At 54.8% G+C, this 24,268-nt stretch overlaps 1 protein-coding gene across 2 annotated transcripts in view; it reads left to right on the forward strand.

The window, feature by feature from the left end:
* Positions 1-23,388, forward strand: part of LASP1 (LIM and SH3 protein 1) — a 51,437-nt gene extending 28,049 nt beyond the window's left edge. For both annotated transcript variants that reach the window (XM_040497359.1, XM_040497357.1), the window contains exons 3-7: positions 732-816; positions 8,086-8,193; positions 16,412-16,562; positions 16,918-17,021; positions 20,349-23,388. In XM_040497359.1, the coding sequence (XP_040353293.1) occupies positions 732-816; positions 8,086-8,193; positions 16,412-16,562; positions 16,918-17,021; positions 20,349-20,522 (622 nt within the window). In that variant the 3' untranslated portion in view covers positions 20,523-23,388. The remainder of the gene's footprint in view (positions 1-731; positions 817-8,085; positions 8,194-16,411; positions 16,563-16,917; positions 17,022-20,348) is intronic.
* The last annotated feature ends 880 nt before the right edge of the window (positions 23,389-24,268 follow it).

A 24,268-nucleotide genomic window follows, 5' to 3' on the forward strand; every position in this document is an offset into this window, starting at 1 on the left:
ATATGTATGTCCCATTCTCCTTTACTTCTTCTTTTTTTTTTCTTAAGTTCTTATTTTAATCATCTGGTGTTCATCACAGGTGCACTCCTTAGTCCCCATCACCTATTTTACCCATCCCCCCACCCACCTCCCCTCTGGTAACCATCAGTATTCTCTGTAGTTAAGAGTCTGTTTCTTGGTTTCTCTCTCTCTCTGTCTCTCTCTTTTCCTTCTTTGCTCATTTGTCTTGTTTCCATTCCCTTTTACTTCTGTCTCCATACCCCCCCCCCCGCCCTTCCTCTGCTTGGTCCCCATTTCTGGTTTTAGCTGAAAGCTTTGTCCTGACCTCTGCTCTATCGTCTCCCCAGTCTAGTTGGGCCGTCCTGGGTGGCCCAGGCCACTCAACCTCCCTGCACACGAGATTCTAAGGCGTGGATTATCCCCAAATAAGGGCCATCCGAAACCCTCAGACACTGTCCCTAGGGCCTCCCTTTGGCTCAGGACAGTTCTCCATGGCCGGCCAGCCACTCGGGCCTGATGTTGTCTTCCCAGTTCCGCCCCGGCTAAATCTGAGAAGCACTTGCCTCCCCTCAGCCCAGGGTGATGCACATCGTGCTTGTGCTGCTGGGGCAGGGACAGGGGCTGCTGGCGGAGAAGAGGAAGTTTCCAGGAGAGTCATGTCTCTGAGAAGCCAGGAGGCTCCTGCCCCTTCTCCAGAGTGACCTCTACTCTGTTTTCTCTCTGTCCTGCAGACACTACCCCAAGCAGTCCTTCACCATGGTGGCTGACACCCCGGAAAACCTCCGCCTCAAGCAACAGAGCGAGCTCCAGAGTCAGGTGAGGGGGCGGGGCTGGCCCTGCGGCCTGACCGGGAGGGAGGGCTGTTGTAACCCTTGGATTTGGCAAGGGCTCCTTCCCCCTGTGGTTACGAAGCAAGGCCAGGGTGCTGAAATCCTGGTACTTGCCTTGTCTCCCTGCCCCCACCCGGGCACCAGTTGCTTCTTATTTCCTGCCTTTATCAAAGGAGTGGAGGAAGGCATGCCCCCTCCCCTTTCTACCTAAAGCCTGCTGGGGAGGTATCGGTATCTGATTCTTTCTGCTCCAGGAACTATGGTGTGGCCTCTAAAGCCCACTTCCTCCAGGAAGCTGTTTCCTTCTCCCTCCTCTCCACTCACAACCCAACCCGCCCCCCCCCCCCCCCCCCCAAAGGGGGGGGGGCGCGGCGCCGGGCGGGGGCCAGCCTGAGGTCAGTCGGCTCTTTGTGGCCATGTCTCCGAACCTCCTCCACCCCTCAGAGGGCCGCTGGGAAGGGGGCCTCGCCCTGGGGGCCTGTCCTACCTTTGTCTCCTTGGGCCTGATTTTCTTGAGCACTTGCTTTGTGGGGAGTGGTGCGTGCCACTGGGGGGGGGGGGAGAGGGGGGAGATGGATTGGTGCCCCAGGGAGAACTCGGTCTTTAGGGGACACTGAGGAATAAGCAAAGGGTCCAGAGCCCTGAGATCTGAACAGGTCACTCTCCCTAGTGGTCTGGGAGGGCTCCTGGGACAAACCTAGGCTGGACTGTGAAGAGGGGGGCAGGGCAGGGCGGGGCTTCTGCAGAGACCCCCTGAGGGACTTAGCCAAGTGGACAGGGTGCCCAAGGCCAGGAACATGTTGGGAGGTCCCCCTGGGCCACAGAGGGGGATCTCTCCTGATCCCTCCGGAGTGGGGCTCCTGCTGTCTGATGTTAACATGACCTCTCTGGGGCCCTGTCTCCTAGTAGGTCGCGTGGAGGAGGACCAGCCCTGTGCTGCCTGGGGCTGTGGGCGCACTCTCTCCCTGACTCCTCCCGGCAGCTGTGAGGAAGGTGCTGTGTTTTTCCCGTGGTGCAAGATGAGGAAACAGAGGCCCAGAGATATTAGGGGGCTTGCTAAGATCAGACAGTGGTAGTAGGGGTAATAACACTGTGAACCACTAACTTGTTGAGCCTCTGATGCCTGGGCATTGAAGCTCCCTTGGTTCTCAGCCTGTGCGGCTGGCAAGGTCGCTTCTAAGGTCACTTCTACTTTAGGAAGAGGGAAGGGATGCTGCTGACTTTGAAGGCCGGTTTATCTAATTCTGAGACTTGTGCTCTTTCCCGTTTTCCACCCAGCTCCCTAAGGAACACTGTCTCCACTTTGATACTAAACACGATAGTTCCTCGTGCTGCTGGGAACATTTATAGTTTAGCAAGTGCTTTTAGTTACTTTGCCTCATGGATCCTTGACCCCACTCTGGGGGATATCAGATGAGGGAACTGAGGCTTTGCCTGTTGACACGCCCAGTAAATGAAGTTGCAGGATCTGGCCTCTGGTTTTTCCACTCCCAAGTACAGTGACCTTGACCATGTACAGCCCTGGTGAGGCCTGAGGCTCAGGCCTCCCCTGTTTCCCACAGCAGCTGGGAGCAAGTAGGGGAAGCTGGTTTTTCCCTCAGCAGCAGCTTACATCTGCCAGCCCAGAGGCGGACCCTGCTTGGGGTGAAACCTGTAGTTAAGGGGGAGCTGGTATGGATACCAGACCCCTGCCAGCTGAGGAGGTCATGGTGGTCCAGCTGGCAGGGAGAGGGGCTGAGGCAGCTCTGGGGCCTGGGCCTAGTCTACACAGGGAAGATTTTGGCCAGACCCTCCTTGGTCAGCCGCGTACTACCGCCCTGGCCTCCCAATCCAGTAGAAGGCCCCCTGGGGCCAGAGGTGGAGGGGACTTTGGGGGGTGGGAAGGCCACAGCATCCAGGGCAACCCGGACTCCCCCCAACAGCTTGAGAGGGACGGTCAGATCCCCAGTTGGTGGGGGTCCCATCAGAGGAACCTGGAAGAAGAGGTATGGGGAGGGGACATTAGGTCTTTGGAAAGATGTGGGTCCAGAGGTGTGAGAGTATGTGCACACACTCAGGCAGAGGCCAGGGCAGACACACACACACACACACACACACACACACACACACACACACACACCCCTACTCTCAGGAGGAGAAATTCAAACCCTATTAATTCCCTCAGCCTTTGTCAGTCCCACAAAAGCACGGCTGTAGCTCTTTTTGCCCCTGGAACCAGATCCCTGAGGGGCGGGGTCTGTAGGAGGAAGCGCCCGGTGCTCAGGCTCCAAAGGTTCCTCTGCCTTTGCTCCCTGCTCCCCAGGGGCCTGGCCTGCTGCTCACCTCTTGGGCTCCCGGGCTCCTCCTGTCTCTCGGGCAGGCTGAGGACCTTGTGAGAATGGCGGCCATTCTCCATGCGGTCCTCGCTGAGGGCCAGGCCCTGACCTCATTTAATCCTTATGACCACCTGATGAAAGAGAGATTGTTTTGTCCCCATTCTACAGATGGGGACACAGGTTTAGAGAGGCTAGGCCCCTTGCCCAGAGCCCAGTGACAGAAGCAGATTTCAAACCCCTTGCTCTTACCAATTCTGTAGTCTGACGTGGTGCCCAGCCTGGTACTCTTGACCCACAGGATGCTGTTACCAGTGGTGGGGGACAGAGAGAGAGAGAGAGTGTGTGTGTGTGTACACACATGCACACACACACACACACACACACACACGTGCGTGCATGTGCATACTGGAATACAGATTCGTAGGCCCTACCCAAGAGGTTTCTGGTTGGTAGTTCTGGGCAGGGCCCAGGAATCTGCATTTTGATTGCCCTGGTGATTCTCCTGAGCCTTTTGGACATACTCAGAGCCTTAGAGCTGGGCTGGGGTCAGGCAGGGAGTGGGTGGAACTGACCCCAGCTCTCCCCTTGCTTCTGCCACGTGGGGTGTGAGTCACGGAGTCAGGGCTCTGGACTGGGGTAGGTGGCAGGTGGGGGTAGGGCCCCTGCCTTCTTTGCAAGCCTGGTTCTGTCTTCCTTCTACCTCGCCCCCAGCTCTGTGGTCTGAGCCTGGCCGCTTTTCTCTCATAGCTTTTTTTCCCCTCCCTGGTAAAATGGGGACAGCAAAGCCCAGTCGCCTGGAGGTCCGGGGCTGGCCGATGCACTGGGTTTGGAAGGGATGAGTGGGCCTGACCGGGGGTGGTGACAGGTTCTGGCTCCTGTGGCTGCTGTGGGGGCAGGGCCTGCTAGAGCAGTCTGTGGCTGGCAGGAAGGGAAGTGGGAGCCTCCTCTGCCTGCCCTGCCCCACCCCACCAGGGTGTCAGTTGGTCTCTTTCCAAGGCCCCTTCCTGGCCTGGGTGCATGTGTCTCAGCCCTCTCCTCTGGAAGCCGCTGGTGCTATTTCAACTTTATTTGTTTTCCTGTCTCCAGTTTGGTTCCCAAAGTGGTACTTTGGGTGTCTGGGACACCTGGAGCCTCCCTTGTGGAGGAGGTAACCACAGAACTGACCAGAAATGACCTTCTGGGTGGTCCTGCCCGGGCCTGGCTGAAGCAGGGAATGGGAGACTGGGGCCCAGCTGTATCCCCTACCTGAGGTAGCTCTCCCACCTCCAGCCCTCAGGCTGAGCAGAAAGGCGACATCTTTGGGGTGGGGCTGAGCTGGGGGTGTCTGTGTGGCCCTCTGAGGCCCTGGAGAAGTGCAAAGAGAATGCCTCTTTCATTTTTTCCCCCATCTCACACCCCCGTGGTGCTGGGCAGTCCCAGCACAGAGTGAGAAATGCCCTGAGGCACAGGAGAGTGTGGTCTGTGACCAGCACAGGAGGCAGCATACTGGTGTCACCCTAATGTTTAGAGATTTATTTTTGAGAGAGAGAGAGAGAGAGAGAGAGAGAGAGAGAGAGAAAGACACAGAATCTGAAGCAGGGTCCAGATTCCAAGCTGGAAGCGCAGAACCTGATGTGGGGCTCGAACTCACAAACCTTGAGATTGTGACCTGAGCCAAAGTCGGACACTTAAGCGGCTGAGCCACCCGGGCGCCCCACTTCTGTCACTCTTACCTAAACCAGCTGAAGGTCAAATCCTGGGTCTGCCACCACTAGCTGTGTGACCCTGAGCAAGTTATTTCACCTTCCTGAGTGAGCCTCAGTGTTTTCTTCTGTAAAATGGGGCTTACCTTTCTCCAAATGTTATTGTGAGGATATTAGTATATATCGGGCATTTAGAACAGTTCCTGGCATAGAGTCAGCACTCAATAAATGTTCACTATTAACTATTCTCCTGGAAAGGAGAGGAAATGGAGCCTGGGCACAATGAAGCTGGGGAGTAGACACAATGACCTTTTCATGAATGCTTCCAGCACTGACTTTTCCATTAGTTCTCCTCCCCATCTGTGTCTGTCTAATTTTAAAACTGATTTCTTTTCTGTTAGAAGGGGGTGGGTTACATCGTATGGGCGCCCAGCACATAGTAGGCACATAGTCGGTGGAAATTGTTGGTATTGTATTTTTTTTCCAGAAAACAATTTTTTTTTTTTTTTTTTTTAAGTCACGATCTTTTATGTTACGTCAGCAACGCAGTTATGTTCTAAATTATGCTGTTGGGAGATTTTGTGTTTGTTCAGTTCAGTCACCACTCTTGTGACAAACACTTATATTTGTACCTCCTTTGCTCGGGCATCAGATCTGGCCCCGCCTTGGGAATTTCCAGGATGGGAGGCCCAGGCAGTTCCTAGGCATGGAGTCATCCGCCCACAGTGCTGAGTTGCACCCTGACCCTACCAACAACTAGGCTGAATGACCTTGGGCAGGTCCCTTCCCTCCAAGACCCCCATCACGTCCTGGCGAGCCATCCCAGATGAGGGCAAACACTCCTGCTTGGGTGACAAGGAAACCCGGACAGAGGGGCTCTAGGCAGCGGGGCCCTCCCCGCACTCCTGGCTCTCGACCTTTTTCCCTGTGCACCCACTCCAGCACCAAAAGGCCTCTCAGAGAATGTTTCCCACCTTGATTCTTCATAATTAAGGCCTGCAGGTACATAAAAATGGTCACAAACTCCAGAGCTGGGTGGGCTCTTAGAGATCAGCTGGCTGGCCCCCGGCTCAGGGGATTCCAGAGAGGGAGACTGACTTACCTAGTGACATAAGCAAAGAGGTGCCGAGCCCAGACCTCCCTCCATCCTTTCTCAGCCCCCATTCCACCCCAGCCCCGCCCTATCTGGCTGCCTGTGCCAGGAGTGAAATGAATTCTCCTTCCCCGGCAGGGAGGGAGAGGCAGTTCCTGAGCTTGGGAACTAGCTGATGTCATTGTAATGTCGCCATGGCAATTATTCCCCTGGATTAGGGGCCTGACCCTTACAAGGCCAGGAAGTGGAGGAGAGAATGGGGGTCTGGCACTTGTTCAGCACTTTGAACGTTGACAGAGCACTTCCACGCTTGCCCTCTCAGTGGGTATTGAGCCCTGCCTTGCTTCAGGATGCTTCAGGATGCAGTTGCTGTGTGAGGGCCACTGTCTGTAGTCTGTACCATTGATTGGAATGAGTGGTACTATCCCCATTTTACAGATTGGAAAGGGAGGCTCAAGAGGTTAAGTCATTTGCCCGAGATCACTTAGCAAGTGGGAGACTGCGCCCGTGTTAGCCAACTCCCTCTGGCTCTTTGCCCATGCTCGGTGACGGGAAGCCCCCCTCTCCATATTTTAACTGATTCCTGTGACAACCCTTTTACAGATGAGGAAACCGAGGCCAGAGACCTTGGATTTGGGGCTTCTGCATCTGGAGCTGTAATTTTCTGGCTCTAATGCTTTCCCCTCCCTAATGCCCCTTTCCCAAAGGGTCCCTCTACCTCCAACACAAAAAGTTGCCCTGCTGCTCCAGGTCTTCCTGGAAGAGGTGACGCTGGAGGCAGTTCTGGGCCCTTGGGGTGGGTCAGTACTTGTATTTACTGCATTAACTTCCGGTCTGATGGGAACTAGCACATCCAGGCCTTTGATTTTAGTCTGGATCAGAACGAAGGAGCTTCTGAAACCTTTTTAGGATGAAGAACCCCATGGATGGGTAAGCTGGGCTCCAGACAGTGGACAAGGACCTCTGACCCCTGGGGGTTGTGCAGAGGAACTGACAGGTGTGGCCACAGATTTATACGTGTGTGCTGTCGGTCGGGTCAGGGTGCAGCTCAGCCCTGTGGCCAGATGTCTCCATGCCTGGGAGCTGCCCGGACGTCCCATCCTGGAAACTCCCGAGGTCCTGGGCCTCGTGTCCTGGGCTGACCTGCTTCTAGGACAGTGGAGCAGCCCCCATGGAGGAAATCCAGGCAGCTGGTGGGGTTGGAACAGCTGGCTTCTGAGGGGGACAGTGAAGCCTCTGGAAGCCGAACAGTCCTCTGTCCCATGGGCATTCCCAGCCTCCATTCTGTGCTTCAAACCCCCCAGGAGAAAACAAGATATTTTTCATATTTCAATTCTATTAGTGTTCAGGAAGTCCTTTCGTACGTCCGACTTGAGTCCCTCTATACTTGAATTTCTGTGGATTTCTCAGAAGAAGAAGGCAGTGGTGGGGTGGTAGGAACCCTGTTGTGAAGTCCTGTCTGTCCCCCGCCAATTTCATCCCCTCATGTGGCATTGACCTTAGAAGCGGGCCTGGCAGTCTCCAGGAAGCCGCCAGGCCTGTCAAAGATGCATTGATGGAGTCTTCAAGTGGCTGTCTCACTGCCCTTCTCTCTGGGCGCTAACTCTGTCCCTTGGCACAGCCTTCATTCGGCCGGTCGCTTAAACACTCCTCCGGGCTCTCAGTGGGTAGGGCCACATCCTGGCCGGGGCTGTCTTTGGAGCTCTGGAAAGAACCTTCTTCCTATAGCTTGCAGGCAGGAGAGGCTAGCGGTGAAGGGTCAGGAGTCCGGCAGATGAGAGTTTGCACCATGGTGGCTCTGGACATTTATTGCCAAGCTGTGTGACCTTGGCAGGGGACTTTGCCTAGCTCTGGCTCAGTTTCTTTATCTGTAAGATGGAGCCAATAATAGAACACGGTAAGACTCACATGAGAGAATTCACGTAAAGCACTTGGTGCTCGGAATGCCCTGAATACGTGTGAACCGGTTATTGTTAGCGGCCTAACACTTCTTGGCTAAGGCTTCTGCTCTGCGTTTGGGGGTGGGTGATAGATGTCGCTGCAGGGGGATTTCCGGTCGGGATCTCTCTCCCGGCCGGTTGCCGCCTCAAAGGTGGCCACAGGCTGGGGCCCTCTCTGCTGCCCCTGCCTTCACTCGGATCCCTTTCCCCTCCTTGGTCCTCCAGGTGCGCTACAAGGAGGAGTTTGAGAAGAACAAGGGCAAAGGCTTCAGTGTGGTTGCAGATACACCGGAACTCCAGAGAATCAAGAAGACCCAGGACCAGATCAGTAACGTATGCTCCCCTGCCCGCCGCCTTGGAACCTGCACTGACCTGCTGCCCTCCCCGCTCCTCCCCTCCCTGCTGGTCTGGCAGGCATGAACGAGGCCAGTTCGCCGCTGTTCCCCCGGCCCTTCTGGGTGTGCCTGGGTGGCAGCCGCTTGAGCAGAGGGAAGAAGGGGTGTGGGGTTCCCAGAGGCCTTTTTTCCTGTGCACCCGTATTCCCCTGTTCTGCCCTCTGCCCACAGAGCATGTCTGCCTTGAAAGCACCATACTTCGGGGGGTACGTGGACAGGATGGGCCTATGTGCTACATCACTCCCCACCCTCTCTGAAGTTTTTCCTTTGTTTCCTTTCCCCTCCTGGCTATGGGGGGTGTCAGGGTCCAGACTGACTGTTTTGTCTAAGCACAGAGGTCATAACTGGGTGGCAGGGGTGGGGAGGGGCCAGCCTCCCCCTCGTCTGTCTCTGGGTGCTGACATTGCAGTCATTTCCGCCCTCCCTCGGCCTCCTCCCCCACCTCGGCCTGCTCTTCCTTCCTGTGTAAAAACCCCAGCTGGCTTTGCCGGCTGGCCCCGTACCCCCTGGCCTGGCCCTCCTGGGCTGGGGATGGTCAGCCGTGTGTGGCTGGGGCAGGACTGGGTATAGAGAGTGGGTGGTAGATCGATGGACCCATGGCCCCTGTGGCCAGGGGACAGGCATTGGTTTCCTGCTTGGTAGAGCCAGCGGCCAGCAGCCAGCGCAGCTCTGCCTTTGTGGGGAGGCCGCCTGGGGGGTTTTGGGTATGTGGGGGCGGAGCGCTGCTTTGAGCCACAAGCACAGAACATGGGCTGCGGACCCGTGCACAGGGTCCCGGGGCACAGAGTTGCAGTGTGGGCCTGGCCAGCCTCGTCTGGGAGGTCCTACGAATGGACGCCTCGGCAAACAGTTGTCTTTATGTTTAGAACGGGGAGGGGTCAACAGGTTGCCCAGTGTCTCTCTGGGCTGAGGGCCTGGGTGCCAGGTGGTCCACCTGGCGCTCATCCCTGGGCTCCACAGGCCTCCCCCTTCCTCCGCCCGGCCTCCTTGATGGGGCTGTGCTGGGAAAGGGCTCCACAGCGGCTCAGGTGGATTTCAGAGCCAGAACCTACCCTGGGAGCACCCGTCACGCCCAAGCCCATGGCCTTCAAACTTTGCAACCTACGCTACGAAATACATTTCACATAGCGACGCCCCAAACGGGCACGCTTGTTTATTTAGAGAGAAAAGCAAGTCAAGACTTACGTGAAAGAATCCTTACTACTTGGGAGAGCGTTCAGATATCTTCTGTTTTACTTTATTTTGTAAAGATGCTCGTTGCAGACTTAACCGAACGGGTAACAGAGCGGGTTTTGCCACGAGGCTGTTGCCCTGCAGTTTGAAATTTGTGGTTTGAGGAAATGGAGCGCTTCCTTTGGGCTGGGAGGGCTCTAATCCACACCACCACCCCGCCGCCACCCCTCCCCTGGAATACACACATAAATAAAGCCTGTTTCAGTTGCTTCTTTATAAGCCAGGGCCTGGCCCCACACCCTAGAGCTTCCCTGCTGATGCTGCCCAGACCGTCTGGAGGGTAAAGAGGGTTAAAGAAGGTCTATGCCTTCCAACTCTCCACATGGCAAGTGGGAGGGAGGGGGCAAAGCCTTGGGCAATGGGGAAAACCTGGAATGGCTCACAAAGCTGGCATCCTGACTCCCCAGCTTCTGTGGCTTTCCACTGCGAGGACACGTGCTGTCCTCCACGACCCCAGCTCCCCAGCACATCCCCTCATTGCTTCCAGCCGTGGGTTTTAGAGGGCAGAAGACGAGCAAGCCCAGTCATCTCTGCCTCCCTCTCTGGAAGGCTTCCAGAGTATTCCCTACCCAGTCATTGGAGGTGTTAATATCTGAGGAGCCCTGGTAACAGAACTCACTGTGGCCAGGACACCTACACCTAAGGAGATAACTATCTTTTCGTTAACCACAGGGCTGCAATTAGCTGATTGTCCTCTGCTCTGAGTTGGGGGAGGTGACTTGAACCTGACCCGATTCTGCTTTTGCAGCTTTAGCTGGGACCTCTGAGGTGTGACCACGAACCTGAAAGACGCTTGGTTTTGGTGAATGCAGTTAGAGTCTGTCAAATGCGGGCCTCCAAACACCTATGCTACAATCACGTGGAAAGGTTTATTAAAAATGCAGACTCGGGGTGCCTGGGTAGCCCAGTCGGTTAAGTGTCCGACTTCGGCTCGGGTCATGATCTCACAGTTTGTGAGTTCAAGCCCCGCATCCGGCTCTCTGCTGTCAGTGCAGATCCCGCTTCCGGTCCTCTGTCTCCCTCTGTCTCTGCCCCGCCCCTGCTTGCACTCTGTCTCTCTCCCTTAAAGAATAAACATAAAAACAAAAACAGTGAAAAAACTTCACCAAGCCCTCGTCAGAGGGTGTCAGGCCTGGCCACCTCCCGAACTCTAAGGGAACTTGAAGCTATGCTTAGAGCCATTGTTCAATTGTCCCAACCTCCAGAAGAGTTTTGGGAAAAGATAGTGTTTAGAGCCACACCTTTTGTTTTGTATCCAAAATAGCATCCTGTGTATAGTTTGTCACTCACTTCCGAGGTTAGCTGTTTCCAGGGAGGTCAGAGCATCTTGCAAAGAGATGAGATTTGCCTCCCTGGAGGAATATATGCTCCAGATTAGAGGATTTACGAGCAAGAGCATTTTGAAAAAGTGGCTGGTCTCCCCCGGTGGTGTTTCAACACTTTGGACGTGTGTGGTCTGTCATCCATCAGATCAGTGTTGTCAATGTTATTCTCATTTCTGTAAAGGCAGACCTGTCTCCTTTCCACCTTGTGGCTAAAGAAGAGGCAAAGAGGAAAGCTTGGTTGAAAAATTGGGCCGTTGTGGGTACTGAGAATGTGTGAAAACTTTTGAGGCAAGGTGCTAGTAAGTTATACTTCTGGGGTGATTGTGTCTTCATGAAAGGCATCAAAAGCGTTGAGAGGCCAGGGATGGCCTCTGGGATGCAGTGTATCCTTCTGGAATCCTGGCCTTTGGTCATGAGCTCTAACGGCTGTAAGGGACCGGGGAATTTTCGTCGTGGACACCCTTTTTCTGGAAGCCCCTGCCTAGTAGAGAAGCTCTGCTTTTATTTGCCTATGTCTCTACTTACATGATGATTTTCTGTATACAATTCTTTTCCTTCTTCTGTGAAATGTAACAACCCGGTAACACATGCCGTAAACACCTCTGTGTGTACTGATCAGTCAAGAAACAATACTACTGAACTCCTCTTACAAGTTTTCAAAGTGTTAAAAACATAATTCTCCTGCAGTGAGCACCTATCATATATTTCACTTAATTATGCTGGAGGGTAGGAAGGCAGAGGTGATGCCTCCTCGGTGAAAGAAAGTGCTGGATGCAGTTAGATGCAGAGCTGGTCCATGCCCTGCCAGTATCTGTAGAACTGGTTAATGTTCTACAGGACCATAAAACCATAAACTCTGGGAATATCTTTGCCAGGGGCAGAAATGCTTTGCCTTCCTATTAGTTAAAAATAATCAGCAGGGCTGGGCACCTGGGTGGCTCACTCAGTTAAGCATCCAGCTCTTGGTTTCGGCTCAGGTCAGGATCTCACAGTTCGTGGGGTCGAGCCCCACATCGGGCTCTGAGCTGACAGTGGGGAGAGCCTGCTTGCGGTTCTCTCTCCCTCTCTCTCTGCCCCTTCTCTGCTCGCTCGCTCTTTCTCTCAAGATAAATAAACATTTAAAAAAATAATAGCTGGCAGTGCATATTCTGTAAGTTAGCTTCAGTCTTTAGAATCTGGGCGTAATCAGCAGTAAATGGTGAAGTCAAACAAAAATTCCATCCCCAGGGTCAAGTGACCTGGAGGCAGGCTTGTGGGACAACCCTCTGGCGTAATTTTTGAAAACATGTGCTGTTCTTTTCTTTATAATGGAACCATTATAATGGAACTTTCTTAATATGGAACCATGCATTTCTTAAAAAAATTTTTTTTCCCAACGTTTATTTATTTTTGGGACAGAGAGAGACGGAGCATGAACGGGGGAGGGGCAGAGAGAGAGGGAGACACAGAATCAGAAACAGGCTCCAGGCTCTGAGCTGTCAGCCCAGAGCCCGACGCGGGGCTTGAACTCACGGACCACGAGATCGTGACCTGGCTGAAGTCGGACGCTTAACCGACTGCGCCACCCAGGCGCCCCTGGAACCATGCGTTTCTAAACACTATAATTTTGGTTTTCCTGACTTTGAACATCTAGTAGGTATTCTTTTTGTGTCTTTCTTCCTTTGGTCGACAGGACCCGAAATTTCAAAGATTCAGGCACAGGGCGCCTGGGTGGCTCAGTCGGTTGAGCGTCTGACTTTGGCTCAGGTCACTATCTCATGGTTGGTGAGTTTGAGCCCCGCATCGGGCCCTCTGCTATCAGCGCGGAGCCTGCTTCAGATCCTCTGTCTCCCTCTCTCTGCCCCTCTCCCACTTGTGCACGCTTGCTCGCTGCCTCTCAAAAATAAGCAAAACACTAAAAAAATTCAGCTACGTATTCGCGTGTAGCTATAGCTCACTCTTTTTCATCGCTGGGTAGTGTTCCGTTTAATGCTTATATCGGCATTTGATTGATGCTGGTGTTTGTGTGGAGTGGAATTGCTGGGTCTTAGAGTTTACGACCCTTCACCTTACCAAGTAATGCTCGTCTATTTTTCAAGTAGCTGGACTGACTTACCCTCCCGCCAGCAGTGATGAGAGAGTCTCCACAGCTCCACGTCCCCCACGTCCTTAGACTTACTCATTTTAGCCATTTTGATTGTACATCATGGTATTTCACCGCGATTTTAACTTGCCTTTCTCTGGTAACTAATGAAGGTAAACGGATTTACATTTGTTTTACTTATTTATTTAAAAAAATTTTGTTTAATGTCTATGTATTTTTGAGAGACAGAGACAGAGCACGAGCAAGGGAAGGGCAGAGAGAGAGGGGGACACAGAATCTGAAGCAGGCTCCAGGCTCTGAGCTGTGAGTGCAGAGCCCAACGTGGGGCTTGAACCCATGAACCATGGGGTCGTGACCTGAGCCAAAGTCAGATGCTTAACTGACTGAGCCACCCAGGTGCCCCTATTTATTTATTTTATTTTATTTTATTTTATTTTATTTTATTTTATTTTAGAGAGAGACAGAGAGAGAGAGAGAGCACAGGCTGGGGAGAGGGAGAGAGAGAGAATCTCAAGCAGGCTCTATGCTCAGTACAGAGCCAGACGTGGGGCTCGATCCCACAACCCTGGGATCAGGACCTGAGCTGAAATCAAGAATCAGACGCTCAACCAACTGAGCCACCCAGGCATCCCAAAGATTTACGTTTGTTTTAAAAACAAAATGTTATTAGTCTGTAATCGGGAACAATATTGCACGGTAGTTGAGAAGCAAGGGTGTGATGTTAGAGCTGGATTCCGATAACCCACCAGTTACCCACCTCCGAGCGTCCGTTTCCCCACCTATAAACTGGGGGTGAGGGTGCTACATAGTTGTAGGGCTGGCTGAGAAAAGGAAATGAGTAATCCATGTAAGGGCACAAAACAGGCCCTCAGCAAGTGGGAGACGTTATAAAAAATGCACCCTGGCTGCTGAGTTGCTGATTCCATTCGGAGCCCATGTTCCCCTGTTGACCATGACGTAGAATCATGTGGCAGCATCGTGGGGAGTCAGACCTTGGTTTTCCACCAGCGTGAGGAGAGCAGGGGCTCAGAACACAGAACGTCGGCTAGCAGAGAAAATGGGTTTCTGGAGCTTTGGAAGGGACCCCCAGCTGGTCATCCCAGAGTCCTGGCTAGCAGGGGCCTGGGCCCCTCAACCCACGTGCACTTGGATCTTCTGGGCACAGAACAGGGTGTCCTTCCACGGTGGCCCACAACAGTTCTTAAGCCGGGGATCTGCTGACAGCTCTGGGCTTGTGGTGGCCCTCCCTTCGGGGCTTTTAGAAGGTCAGAACTTTAGGGGCATCTGGGTGGCTCAGTCGGTTAAGCGTCCGACTTCAGCTCAGGTCACGATCTCATGGTCCGTGAGTTCGAGCCTCGCGTCAGGCTCTGGGCTGATGGAGCCTGCTTGATTCCGTGTCTCCCTCTCTCTCTGCCCCTCCCCAGTTCATGCTCTGTCTCTCTCTGTCCCAAAAATAAATAAACGTTAAAAAAAAAATTTAAAAAAGGTCAGAACTTTGCCGCATGTGGAGCGGGGACCAGCCAGACCCCCAGAGTCTGGAAAATGTTTCTTTCCCTTTCGGATGTGCGAACACCCTCTAACCTGCCAATTTGCTTCTCCCATCATTCGGTGGGTTGGCAGAGCAATGACAGAAGTTTCTCACTTGCTGCGGGAACGGAGGGAGAGGAAGTGGGGAGTACTGGCCCAGGTGGCCCAGACAGAGGGACTGTACCCTGCTTTTCTCAGGCCGCTTATCCCTGCCATGCTGCCTCTCCTTCCCTCAAAGTTAGGGGGACCTTGTGCTCGTCATCCCTGTCGCAAGGGAAAGGCGTGCTTACTCATAGTTATTGCAGAACAAGAAGACATGGCCTGGGACGAAGGGCAGACTTGGGCCTGTGGTCACCCTGCTCCATGCCTGCCCTCAGGAAAGGACCCGTGTAGCTGTGACTTTGTCCCTGTGTCCCTTTGTCCCTTATTGAGTAATGAAAGCTCTGTCTTGGGAAGGCATTTAACTTCTGAGCACATATTTCCTCTTCTGTAAAATGGGAATTAAAGTGTACCTGCCCAGCTTTTCTTTTCAGGGGGACTATCCCCAGGGCCAAGGGAGATCATGTGCAGAAAGGCTTTTTAGGCACTCAGTGTGAATCGCTGAGCAGATGCGAAGGTTATTAATATTAACAGTAGCAGGTGATATGTGCATGGGTGCTGGGGAGGGTTCCTTTGTGTTCGGGCTCGCCACGCCTCCATCCACCTGGGGCAGCTGGCCCTCGTGTTATCAGTATTGACTCCTGTAGTGGCTGTGTCAGAAGCACGGTCGATTCTACCAGCTACTTGTGGAAACACGCCCCCAGCACAGGCCTCTGTCCTCTTCCACACATTCACTTCCCCTTCCCTGGTCACTGGCTCCTGGGGTCAGGCGTCTTTTCCTTCACAGAAAGTAAACACAGGAAGCTGACCTTTCTAACCCCCCAGGACAAAAGTCGGAAGGGCAGTTGCCTTGCGTGCCTAAAGGCCTCAGGAGGGTGGGCCCCTCTCCTTATCCCCCTCCCCACCAGTGGACAGGGGTCACTGAGGGAGTGGGGCTCGGGGACACTTGCCTTTTGCTCTTGTCTTAGGAATCCAAGAGCAGGGCACTGGCCCTGTGTCTGAGAACTTCACCCCTGGGTGCCCTTCTGGGTGGGAGTTGAGGGAACCCAGGGGTTTTCAGTCCGGCCAAGACTGGCTGCCTCCCCCTGAGGAATGGGCTCAGCCCATTTTGCCATTTGGGTGTGAGTCCCCCCCCCCCCCCGCCCCGGGGCATGACGGGAAGGGGCAGGGCTGGTCCTGACCCAGACCCCTAAGTGAGGCCCTGCTGCCTTTCCAGAGGACGGCCAGAAGGGACTGCCCCGGGCTGGGACAGCTCCTATCAGGCCTTGGGGCACAAAATCACTAGTTCCTTCTGCTCCAGATAACAGGGCAAGCTTTGCTCTCCTCCCTTCCTTGATAAGGAGGGAGGACCCTGCATTTCTTGTCCTGCAGCCTGGGATCCTCAACAGAGCCCGGTGAGGTCACGCCCACAGAGGCAGAATAACTTAACGCTGAAAAGCATAGGCCCTGGAGTCTGCGTGACCTTGAACAACTCAGGTCTGCGTGACCTTGAACAACTCAGCTCGTCAGTGTCTTGGTTTCCTTCTTGTGCGTTAACTGGGGACCGTCGCACCCCCCCTCGTAGGTGCTGACAAGTTAAAACGAGCCCATGGTGCATCACCTGTAGCACAGAGCCTGGCGCCCGGCAGGTAGTCAGGGAACAGGAGTTGTCACCCTGCAGCAACACCGGAGGTAGACACCGATGCCCTCTCTTACAGAGGTGGAACCTGAGGCCCAGCAAGGTTAAGCAGCTTATCCAAGGGCACACAGCTGGCGTGCCTCCCGCAAGGACCTGGCTCTCTCTGCCTGTAGCCCTCGGGGAGTCTCTCCTCTCCTGGGAGATCTGAAGTGGCAGGGAGCTTTGGTTGGTTTGCTGTGAGTCCTTCACCCGGCACTTTCTCCCGCTGCAGATAAAATACCACGAGGAGTTTGAGAAGAGCCGCATGGGCCCCAGCGGGGGCGAAGGCCTGGAGCCTGAGCGCCGAGATTCCCAGGACAGCAGCTACCGGCGGCCCCAGGAGCAGCAGCAGCCGCCCCACCACATCCCCACCAGCGCCCCGGGTGAGCCTGAGGCCTGTGGGGCAGAGGACCTGCGACCGGGCTGGCTGTGGGATGGGGAGGAGGTCGGAGAGAAGCCTTGTCTCCGTGCACACACAGGCACCTGTTCACGCACACCCTCAGATCCATCCCACCAGGGGCATCGAGCACCGGCATCAGGGTCTATGCCGGCTCCCCAGCGTGTTGGTAGAGACACAGCCCCTGCTGTAGAATATGCAACACTGACACACAAGCCTTTGAGGAGTGGGGGCCGAGCCAGGTTGCGGGGGGTGGAAATGCACGATAGGGGCTTTGTGGGGGAAGGCAGGGGAATCCGGGAGGGACTGCGTTTGAGCCCCATCTCCCCCCCGTCTTCCAGTTTACCAGCAGCCCCAGCAGCAGCAGGTGGGACAGTCTTATGGTGGCTACAAGGAGCCTGCAGCCCCGGTGTCCGTACCGCGCTGTGCCCCAGGCGGGGGCGGGGTGAGTAGCTCTGGCCAGAGGGAGAGGTCCTGGAGCTGGGAGGTTGGATGGGGCCCGGGGAAGCCTGAGGAGGCCAGAGGTGGATGGGCAGGTGGACATTGCTCAGAGATTCTCCTTAGAAACCCCACCCAGGAGGCCTGGCTTTCCCTGACCTTTGATCCCAGCTCCTGTCGTCATCTGCAGGCGATAGGGACCTCAGCCTCTGATCGAGGAAGTGTGCTTAGCGGACTCAGCCCTGGGCTGGGATTGGGGCCCTGCGTTCGAGCTCTGGGTGTACCTTGCGCAAGTTACCTCTCCCTGCCCAGGAGCATACAAAGTACCTTTCTGTTTGGGGCCTTCCAGACCTAGGCCACGCTCCCCACCCTTCATGAGGATGACCCACCCCCATGTCCTTCGGATCTCAGCTTGCCCCTGCCTCTGAGGGGCCCTCCCCAGCCCCCCATGTCAGGCAGGTCTCCCCTGACATCTCTATCACTCCCCCCCCCCGGTGCCCTTCAGAACACTTTTCCCAACTCAGAACCGTTCCGTGTGTTAACTTCTGTGTGCCTCCCCTGCTGAATGTGAAGCTCTGTGCGGGCAGGGCAGTGTTCCTTGGGCGCAGCTACCGTGAGCCAGGCCCAGAGCGGGCACTCATCGATGCTGCCAAGTAAACGACGAGTAAAGAGTAGGAAGTAGGGCAGGATCAGGCTTCCCGGTCCTTCGAGTCGAAGTGCCCCGTCTGGAAGTCCTGATCCTTATCCCATCGAGGGGGCTGCTGAGCCACTCATACCACCGAGCTCCTGGCTGAGCTCAGCCCCTCTGTGCTGGGTTCCTGGGAGTTCAAAGCAGCTCATGTTGGAGCAAGAGAGACAATACCTAGAGAGGTAAAATAGCCCTGAGATACATGTCCTGCTGGAGCCTTATGCCCTGGGTACGAGGCAGTAAACAAGGGAGTGTCCGTGCTGTGTAGGGTACCGGGCAGGACCGAGAATCCGTCTGTAGGATTAGATTCCAGATAGACCAGCCGGTCCTTCAAATACTTGTGAAACCTATCTTGGACATGAGGGATTTGGCCCTGACTAAAAGACCACGTTCCTGCAGTCTTGGTGCTCATGTTCCAGTCAGGGAGGCAAACGAGGCAGTAAAATAAGAGGGCATATATATATATAAGGTCGGATGGTGGCACGTGTTGTGAAGAAAAAGACAGCAGGGTGATGGGAAGGAAAGCAGCAAAGTCCTCAGGATGATGAAAGGGTGAAGGATTCAGGGAGAATAGCAACTGCAAAGGCCCTGGGGCCAGCAAGAAGGCCAAGGCGATTAGAGGAGAAGAGGGTAGGAGATAAGGTCAGATCATGCAGGGACTTGTAGGCCACAGGAAGGCCTTTGCAATTAGTGAGCTACGCAGAGTGACAGGTTTTGGCTTATGTTTTTAATTTTTTTTTTCTTTCACGTTTATTATCAAGAGACAGAGAGAGACAGAGCACGAGCAGGGGAGGGGGAGAGAGAGGGGGAAACACAGAATCCGAGGCAGGCTCCAGGCTCTGAGCTGTCAGCACAGAGCCCAGCGAGGGGCTCGAACTCACAAACTGCGAGATCATGGCCTAAGCCGAAGTCGGATGCTCAACCGACAGAGCCACCCAGGCGCCCCTTGGTTTATGTTGTTAAAGGATCGCGCCGGCAGCTGTGTGAGAAGAGGCAGTAAGAGGTTGAGGGTGGAGGCAGGGAGGTGGGTGAGGAGGCTGTTGTGGGAAGCAGGCATAGCTGGCGTCAACCCAAGAGATAGAGACAGACTTGGTGATAAGAGACCAAGGTCACTTCTGGAGGGGTGTGACCACTTATCCCACAGCCTTTGGGGCTGATGGAGCTGGTTTCTGTTGCTTGAAAGACAGTTTGAACTTTGGTGCTAGGGGTACCCGGCTGGCTCGGTTGGTGGAGCATGCAACTCTTGATCTCGGGGTTGTAAGTTCGAGTCCCATGTTAGACGTAGAGATTACTTAAAAATAAAATCTTAAAAAAAACACACAACAAAAAGAGGGGCACCTGGGTAGCTCAGTCGGTTGAGCATCCAACTCTTGATTTTGGCTCAGGTCATCATCCCAGGGTCATGAGATCGAGCCCCGTGTCAGGCTCTGTGCTGAACGTGGAGCCTGCTTAGGATTCTCTCCCTCCCTCTCTTTCTGCCCCTCTCCCGCCCCCCATTGTGAGCACACGCCGTCTCTAAAATTAGAAAGAAAGAAAGAAAGAAAGAAAGAAAGAAGGAAAGAAAGAAAAAGAGAGAGAGAGAGAAAAGAAAGAAAGAAAGAAAGAAAGAGAAAGAAAGAAAAAGAAAGAAAGAAAAAGAAATTTCGTCTAAAGAAAGTAGGACACAGGGGCGCCTGCCTGGGTGGCTCAGTCGGTTAAACATCCGACTTTGGCTCAGGTGACGATCTTGCGGTCTGTGAGTTCCCGAGCCCCGCGTCGGGCTCTGTGCTGACAGCTCGGAGCCTGGAGCCTGCTTCGGATTCTGTGTCTCCCTCTCTCTGCCCCTCCCCTGCTTGCACTCTGTCTCTGTCTCTCTCTCTCTCTCAAAAATAAATAAACCTTAAAAAGAAAAAAAAGAAAGCAGGACACCTCTGAAGGATTTTAAGCCAGAGAATGACATGATCAGGTTTGTGCTTTGGAAAGCTCCCCCTGAGATCACAGTGGATGAACAATTGGAGGGGGCAGATCGGAGGCCAGAAATAGAAAGCCTGAGCCGTGGTCCTAGTGGAGTGGACCCGTGGGGGCAGATGTGGGAGGTTGAGGGGGCTCCTCCATCCTGGACCGGTCGGCCCACAGATCCCAGGGCCTGGCCTGGGGGACCACGAAGGCTGAGGTGACCCCCGGAGACCAGTCGATGTAAAGGGCACTGAGGGTCAGAGGACGTTAGAGTCTCACCTCCCTCCCACACGGCGGTTGGATTGCAGATTCACTGGGCATTTCTCAGGGGCTTAAGCAGATCATTTTGGCTGAGGTTGGAGGGTGGAAATTCTTGTGTCAAGTGCAGATTTTTCTCCCCAGAATACGTCTTTGAAACGCTACCGAGCATCGTATTCATTGGACCTATTGCATTCCTGTTCCAAGAGGTGGGGTAGAGCTGTGGCAACTTCAGTCTGTGTCCTGCACCCAGCCCTTGGTAGATGCCAGATGATTGTGAGAAGGGTGCTGGGTCTCAGGGAAACACAGGGGTGAGAAAATGTGTAGCAGAGCCCAGTCCTCCCCTGTCTCCCAGCCCCTGATCCGCTGCTGGGCTGGGCTCTGCGCTGGGTCCTGTAGGGTTTACAAAGAAGGGAGCCAGGCCCTGGCCTGACTGTGTCCCCACCCCCGCAGAAGCGGTACCGCGCTGTGTATGACTACAGCGCCGCCGACGAGGACGAAGTCTCCTTCCAGGACGGGGACACCATCATCAATGTGCAGCAGATCGACGATGGCTGGATGTATGGGACCGTGGAGCGCACCGGCGACACAGGGATGCTGCCGGCCAACTACGTGGAGGCCATCTGAGCCCCTCCCCTGGGTGCTGCCCCGCCCCCACCCGTCTTCAGTGCGTTCCATGGCATCGCGTCTGTCCTGGGCGTGACCTGCCCACCCTTCGGTGTCTCTGTTTTGTTTTGTTTTGTTTTGTTTTGTTTTTTCTAAATCTGCGACAGCTTGTTTTATTCCCACCCTCCTCCAGCTACTTTTGCCAACCGAAGCCTTGTTCTGCCACTTTCGCGGACTCCTTCCTCTGGCGGGTTTTCCCCTTGACCAACTTCTTGGTTTTCTCTCTGGATGGAACAGGCGTGGACCTCTCGGGGGGGAGCTCGAGGCCCGGGGAGCTGGTCTGGAATGGGAGACCCGTTGGCTCCCAGGCCTCTGCCTTCACTCTTTTCTGCCCCCTCAGACCTTCCTGCCCTCCTCCGCACACACCCAAACTTGCCAGGACTCCCAGGGGACAGGGCTCCATAGCCCCTTGCCCCCGGGATGGGCTTAGCCTCTGCTTCTCCGAGACGGGGCGACTGGCCCTCGGAGGGGCCCCCCAGCACCCTCTCCCACTCTCAAGGACCACGAAGGAGGGTCGAGTTCCTGCTTTGGGATTCATTCATCCCTCCCCACACGTGTTCCTTCTCACACTGTGATTTTGCTCTCCTGCCCACGCAGCCCTGGTGCGGGCAAGGAGCTCCCCAGGAAGCATGGCTTGGGTCAAGTGCTCGCCTTTCTTGCTTTTAGGGACAGTTGCAGGAGGGAAGGGAACAGGGTGTTCTCTCCCACAGCCCTTTTTCCTCCTCCCACCCCTCGTCTCCAGACACCCTGGTTGCTCCTGAACCATGAGGCAAGGAAGCCTCGGGCCTCTTGGCCTGCCACGCCGGGCCCCTGGGCCCTGGGTTAGGTGGGCCATTCCTCCCTACTCCCCACGGGAGGATGTCTCAGGCCTCCCGCGGCCTCCCCTCCTTGGTCCAGCCCCAAGCACGCTGGAGCTGCACGCAGCCACAGGACCTTCTGTGTCTCCAGGACTCAGCATGTGGGGGAAGGAGCGTGTCTATATCCGTGACAGGCTCGCGTGACCGAAGCAGCCGGGGTCCCGGCCGGCTGGAGTCTCTGGGCTTACGCGAGGGTGCGTGGGGCCGTCTCCGCCTGACAGTTTCCTCAGACCCCACGGTGAGAAGGGAGGGCCGTGGGAGAGAGAAGTTCCTCGTGTCTTCTTTGGAGCGAAGGCCCCTCCTTTCCTTGTATCCCCAAATGGCGCAAGCCCACCCACCTCCTTTTCAGCGTGCTGGGCAGAGGTAAGGGGGTGGTCCTGGAGTCGGTGGGGCTGATGTTGGGGCCTGCAGCTTGCTGGGGTGAGGGTGGGGGGCAAGGTTTCATGGCTCCAGGAATATTCTCTCCCCTCACGTCCATGTTCTTGGCTGCAGAGTAGAGCATCAGACGACCCTATGTCCCCCACACTGTGGGTGTCTCGCTCTGGGGGCTCATCCCCCGCACCACCAGACCTCTCCCTCGCTTACCTAAGGCCCCCTGGAAGCAGAAGGAAAAAGTCCCAGGGCTACAAAACTGGAAGCGCAGACCCCGGGGTGAGGAGGGGAAAAATGGTGCTATTTCCAAGTCCCTTCTCTCGCTTGTCGGTGGCTGTGACCACCCTCGCTTGGCTTTACTCCTCTCTGGGCTCTCTCAACACCCCTCTGGGCCTCCCCCTCCTGCCTTCGCCGTGAGTCCGCTCAGGCTCCCCAGCTGACATCTTTGCCTCCTTCGGGAAGGAGGACCCTGCAGGCGAATTCAGCAATCCGGTCCTCACCGCTTGGGGGGGTGGACGTGGGAACATTTTCCCCAAATCAGAAGGTTGAAAAGAAATGGCCATTGGTGTTGGGGGAGAGCCCTGCTTGACTCGTCTCTTTTCCTCTGGCCCCAGCCGAGGTGAAGGCGGGTGGAGGGTCTTTACGTCGGACCATGTGGAAGCTGAGGGCGCTATGGGGGAGCTCTGTTGCCTTTCTTCGCGATCTCAAAGCACAACGCGGATTCGGGGACCAGAGGTCAGAGGTGCATCCTGTTGGAGCACCTGTGGCTGGCAGCGTGGTGAGAGGCAGGAGGAAGGCCTGGAGGAGCAGGAGGCGGCCTGTTTTTCCCTCAGCCTGATTTTCCTTCCAAAGCAAGGCAGGCCAGCCACTGGAATCTTGTTGCTGGCCCCTCTGCTCCTCCCGTCCTAAAAATAGGGGACCTTTTCCACACCCCCAGAGAGAAGAGGGACTGTCACACTGGTGCTGAGGGACCCAGGGGCTGCTGGGAGTCCTTGCTCCTTTCCAGAACCATCCATCCCTAAAAGAGCACAGAACCGAGGGCTGGGCCAAGTCCCTGGTCTTTTCTTACAGTTCACAAAGGTCTTTGGCCAATCTAATCCCAGGAAAGAAGATGCGTTAAAGCTAGAATGTGAATATAACTTTAGTGGACCAATAAGAAAGTGTAAGCCCAATGGTGAGAAAAGTGAATTCTACCAACACTGCTTCCTATTTTCTTCCTCATGTCCCTCCAGGGAAAACTACTTTATTGCTTAATTTCTGCCTTTTTCCTCTCACATATGCACTTTTGGGCCTTTTTTTTTTTTAATAGCTGGAAAAAAAAAATACCACCCCACAAACCTGTATTTAAAAAGATACAAATGACCATGTGAAATTTGCCTCTGTCCAAACATTTCATCCGTGTGTGTGTGTGAAGCCGTCCGTTCATCTTTTTATATGGGGTGGTTGTCTTTTCTTGGTCTGTTTTGGTCCCCTCCCTTGTGGGCTTGTGCTTGGGATCAACTCTTTCTGGCCTGTTATGATTCTCAACGTTTGACTTGGACCACAAGTGAATCTTTCTCCTGGTGACTCAAATAATAAAAGTATAATTTTTACCTGCGGACTTGGTTTTCTCTCTGGCTCTGAGGTACTGTTGCTGAGTGTGTGTGTGTGTGTGCGTGCGTGTGTGTGCATGTGTGTCCGTGTCCTGTTTGGGGGCATTAGCCTGGCACCCTCCTGAGAGCACTGCTGCCCTTCAGGGACAGAGTGACCAGTTCCTCTGCCCAGCTTGGTGGCATTTCCAGAAACTTCCCCGAGCTCTTTTATTTCCCTCTTCCTGTCTGACTTCCTTAGTTATGCACCTGTCTCCTCACCAGCCAGTGCACTCAGAGGGCAGGACTTAAGTTCTCTAAATCCCCAGGGCCTGCCCGGGGCCAGGCACATAGCTGTTCAACAAATAAACCTGTTGCATTAATGCATGAGCTCAGCTGGGGGGGGGGGCAGCTTTGGGACATGGGAGGAGCTGGGCGCTTGTTTGAGGGGTGAAATGGCAGAGGGGCAGTCTGCGGTGGGATACGACAGGGGATGAAGCCATCTGATCAGGTGGTCTGGCAACCCAAAGCAGTATTCACAAGCCAAATCACCACGGCGATGTCTACCTCACCGACGGGGGGTTCACTGGAACCCAGGGAGGCCGTGCTTTGGCAGAAGCTGCACAGCTAGTGGCAGGGCCAGAGGTCTCAGGACCCAGGGTGTGACCCTCGCAGCCTCAAGCCATGCCACCTTGCCAGCTGCCTTGTGGAAAGGGGCCTTTCCCGCTTGGGGCTCAGAACAAAGGCATTCTCTGGCTTCAGGTTAGCAGCAGCGGAGATGGAGAGGGCTCTCCCTGAGCCTTGGGAATGGAGAGTAAGAGAGAGGCAGGGCTGGAGGGTGTAGGGAGCGTCGGAGGCGCTGGGCGGGATAATTAAAGACAGTACCGTCACCCGCTCCCTCTGGGAAGGA

Source organism: Herpailurus yagouaroundi, unplaced genomic scaffold (genome assembly GCF_014898765.1).
Source record: "Herpailurus yagouaroundi ecotype Mexico unplaced genomic scaffold, PumYag 189, whole genome shotgun sequence".
Lineage (NCBI taxonomy): Eukaryota > Metazoa > Chordata > Mammalia > Carnivora > Felidae > Herpailurus > Herpailurus yagouaroundi.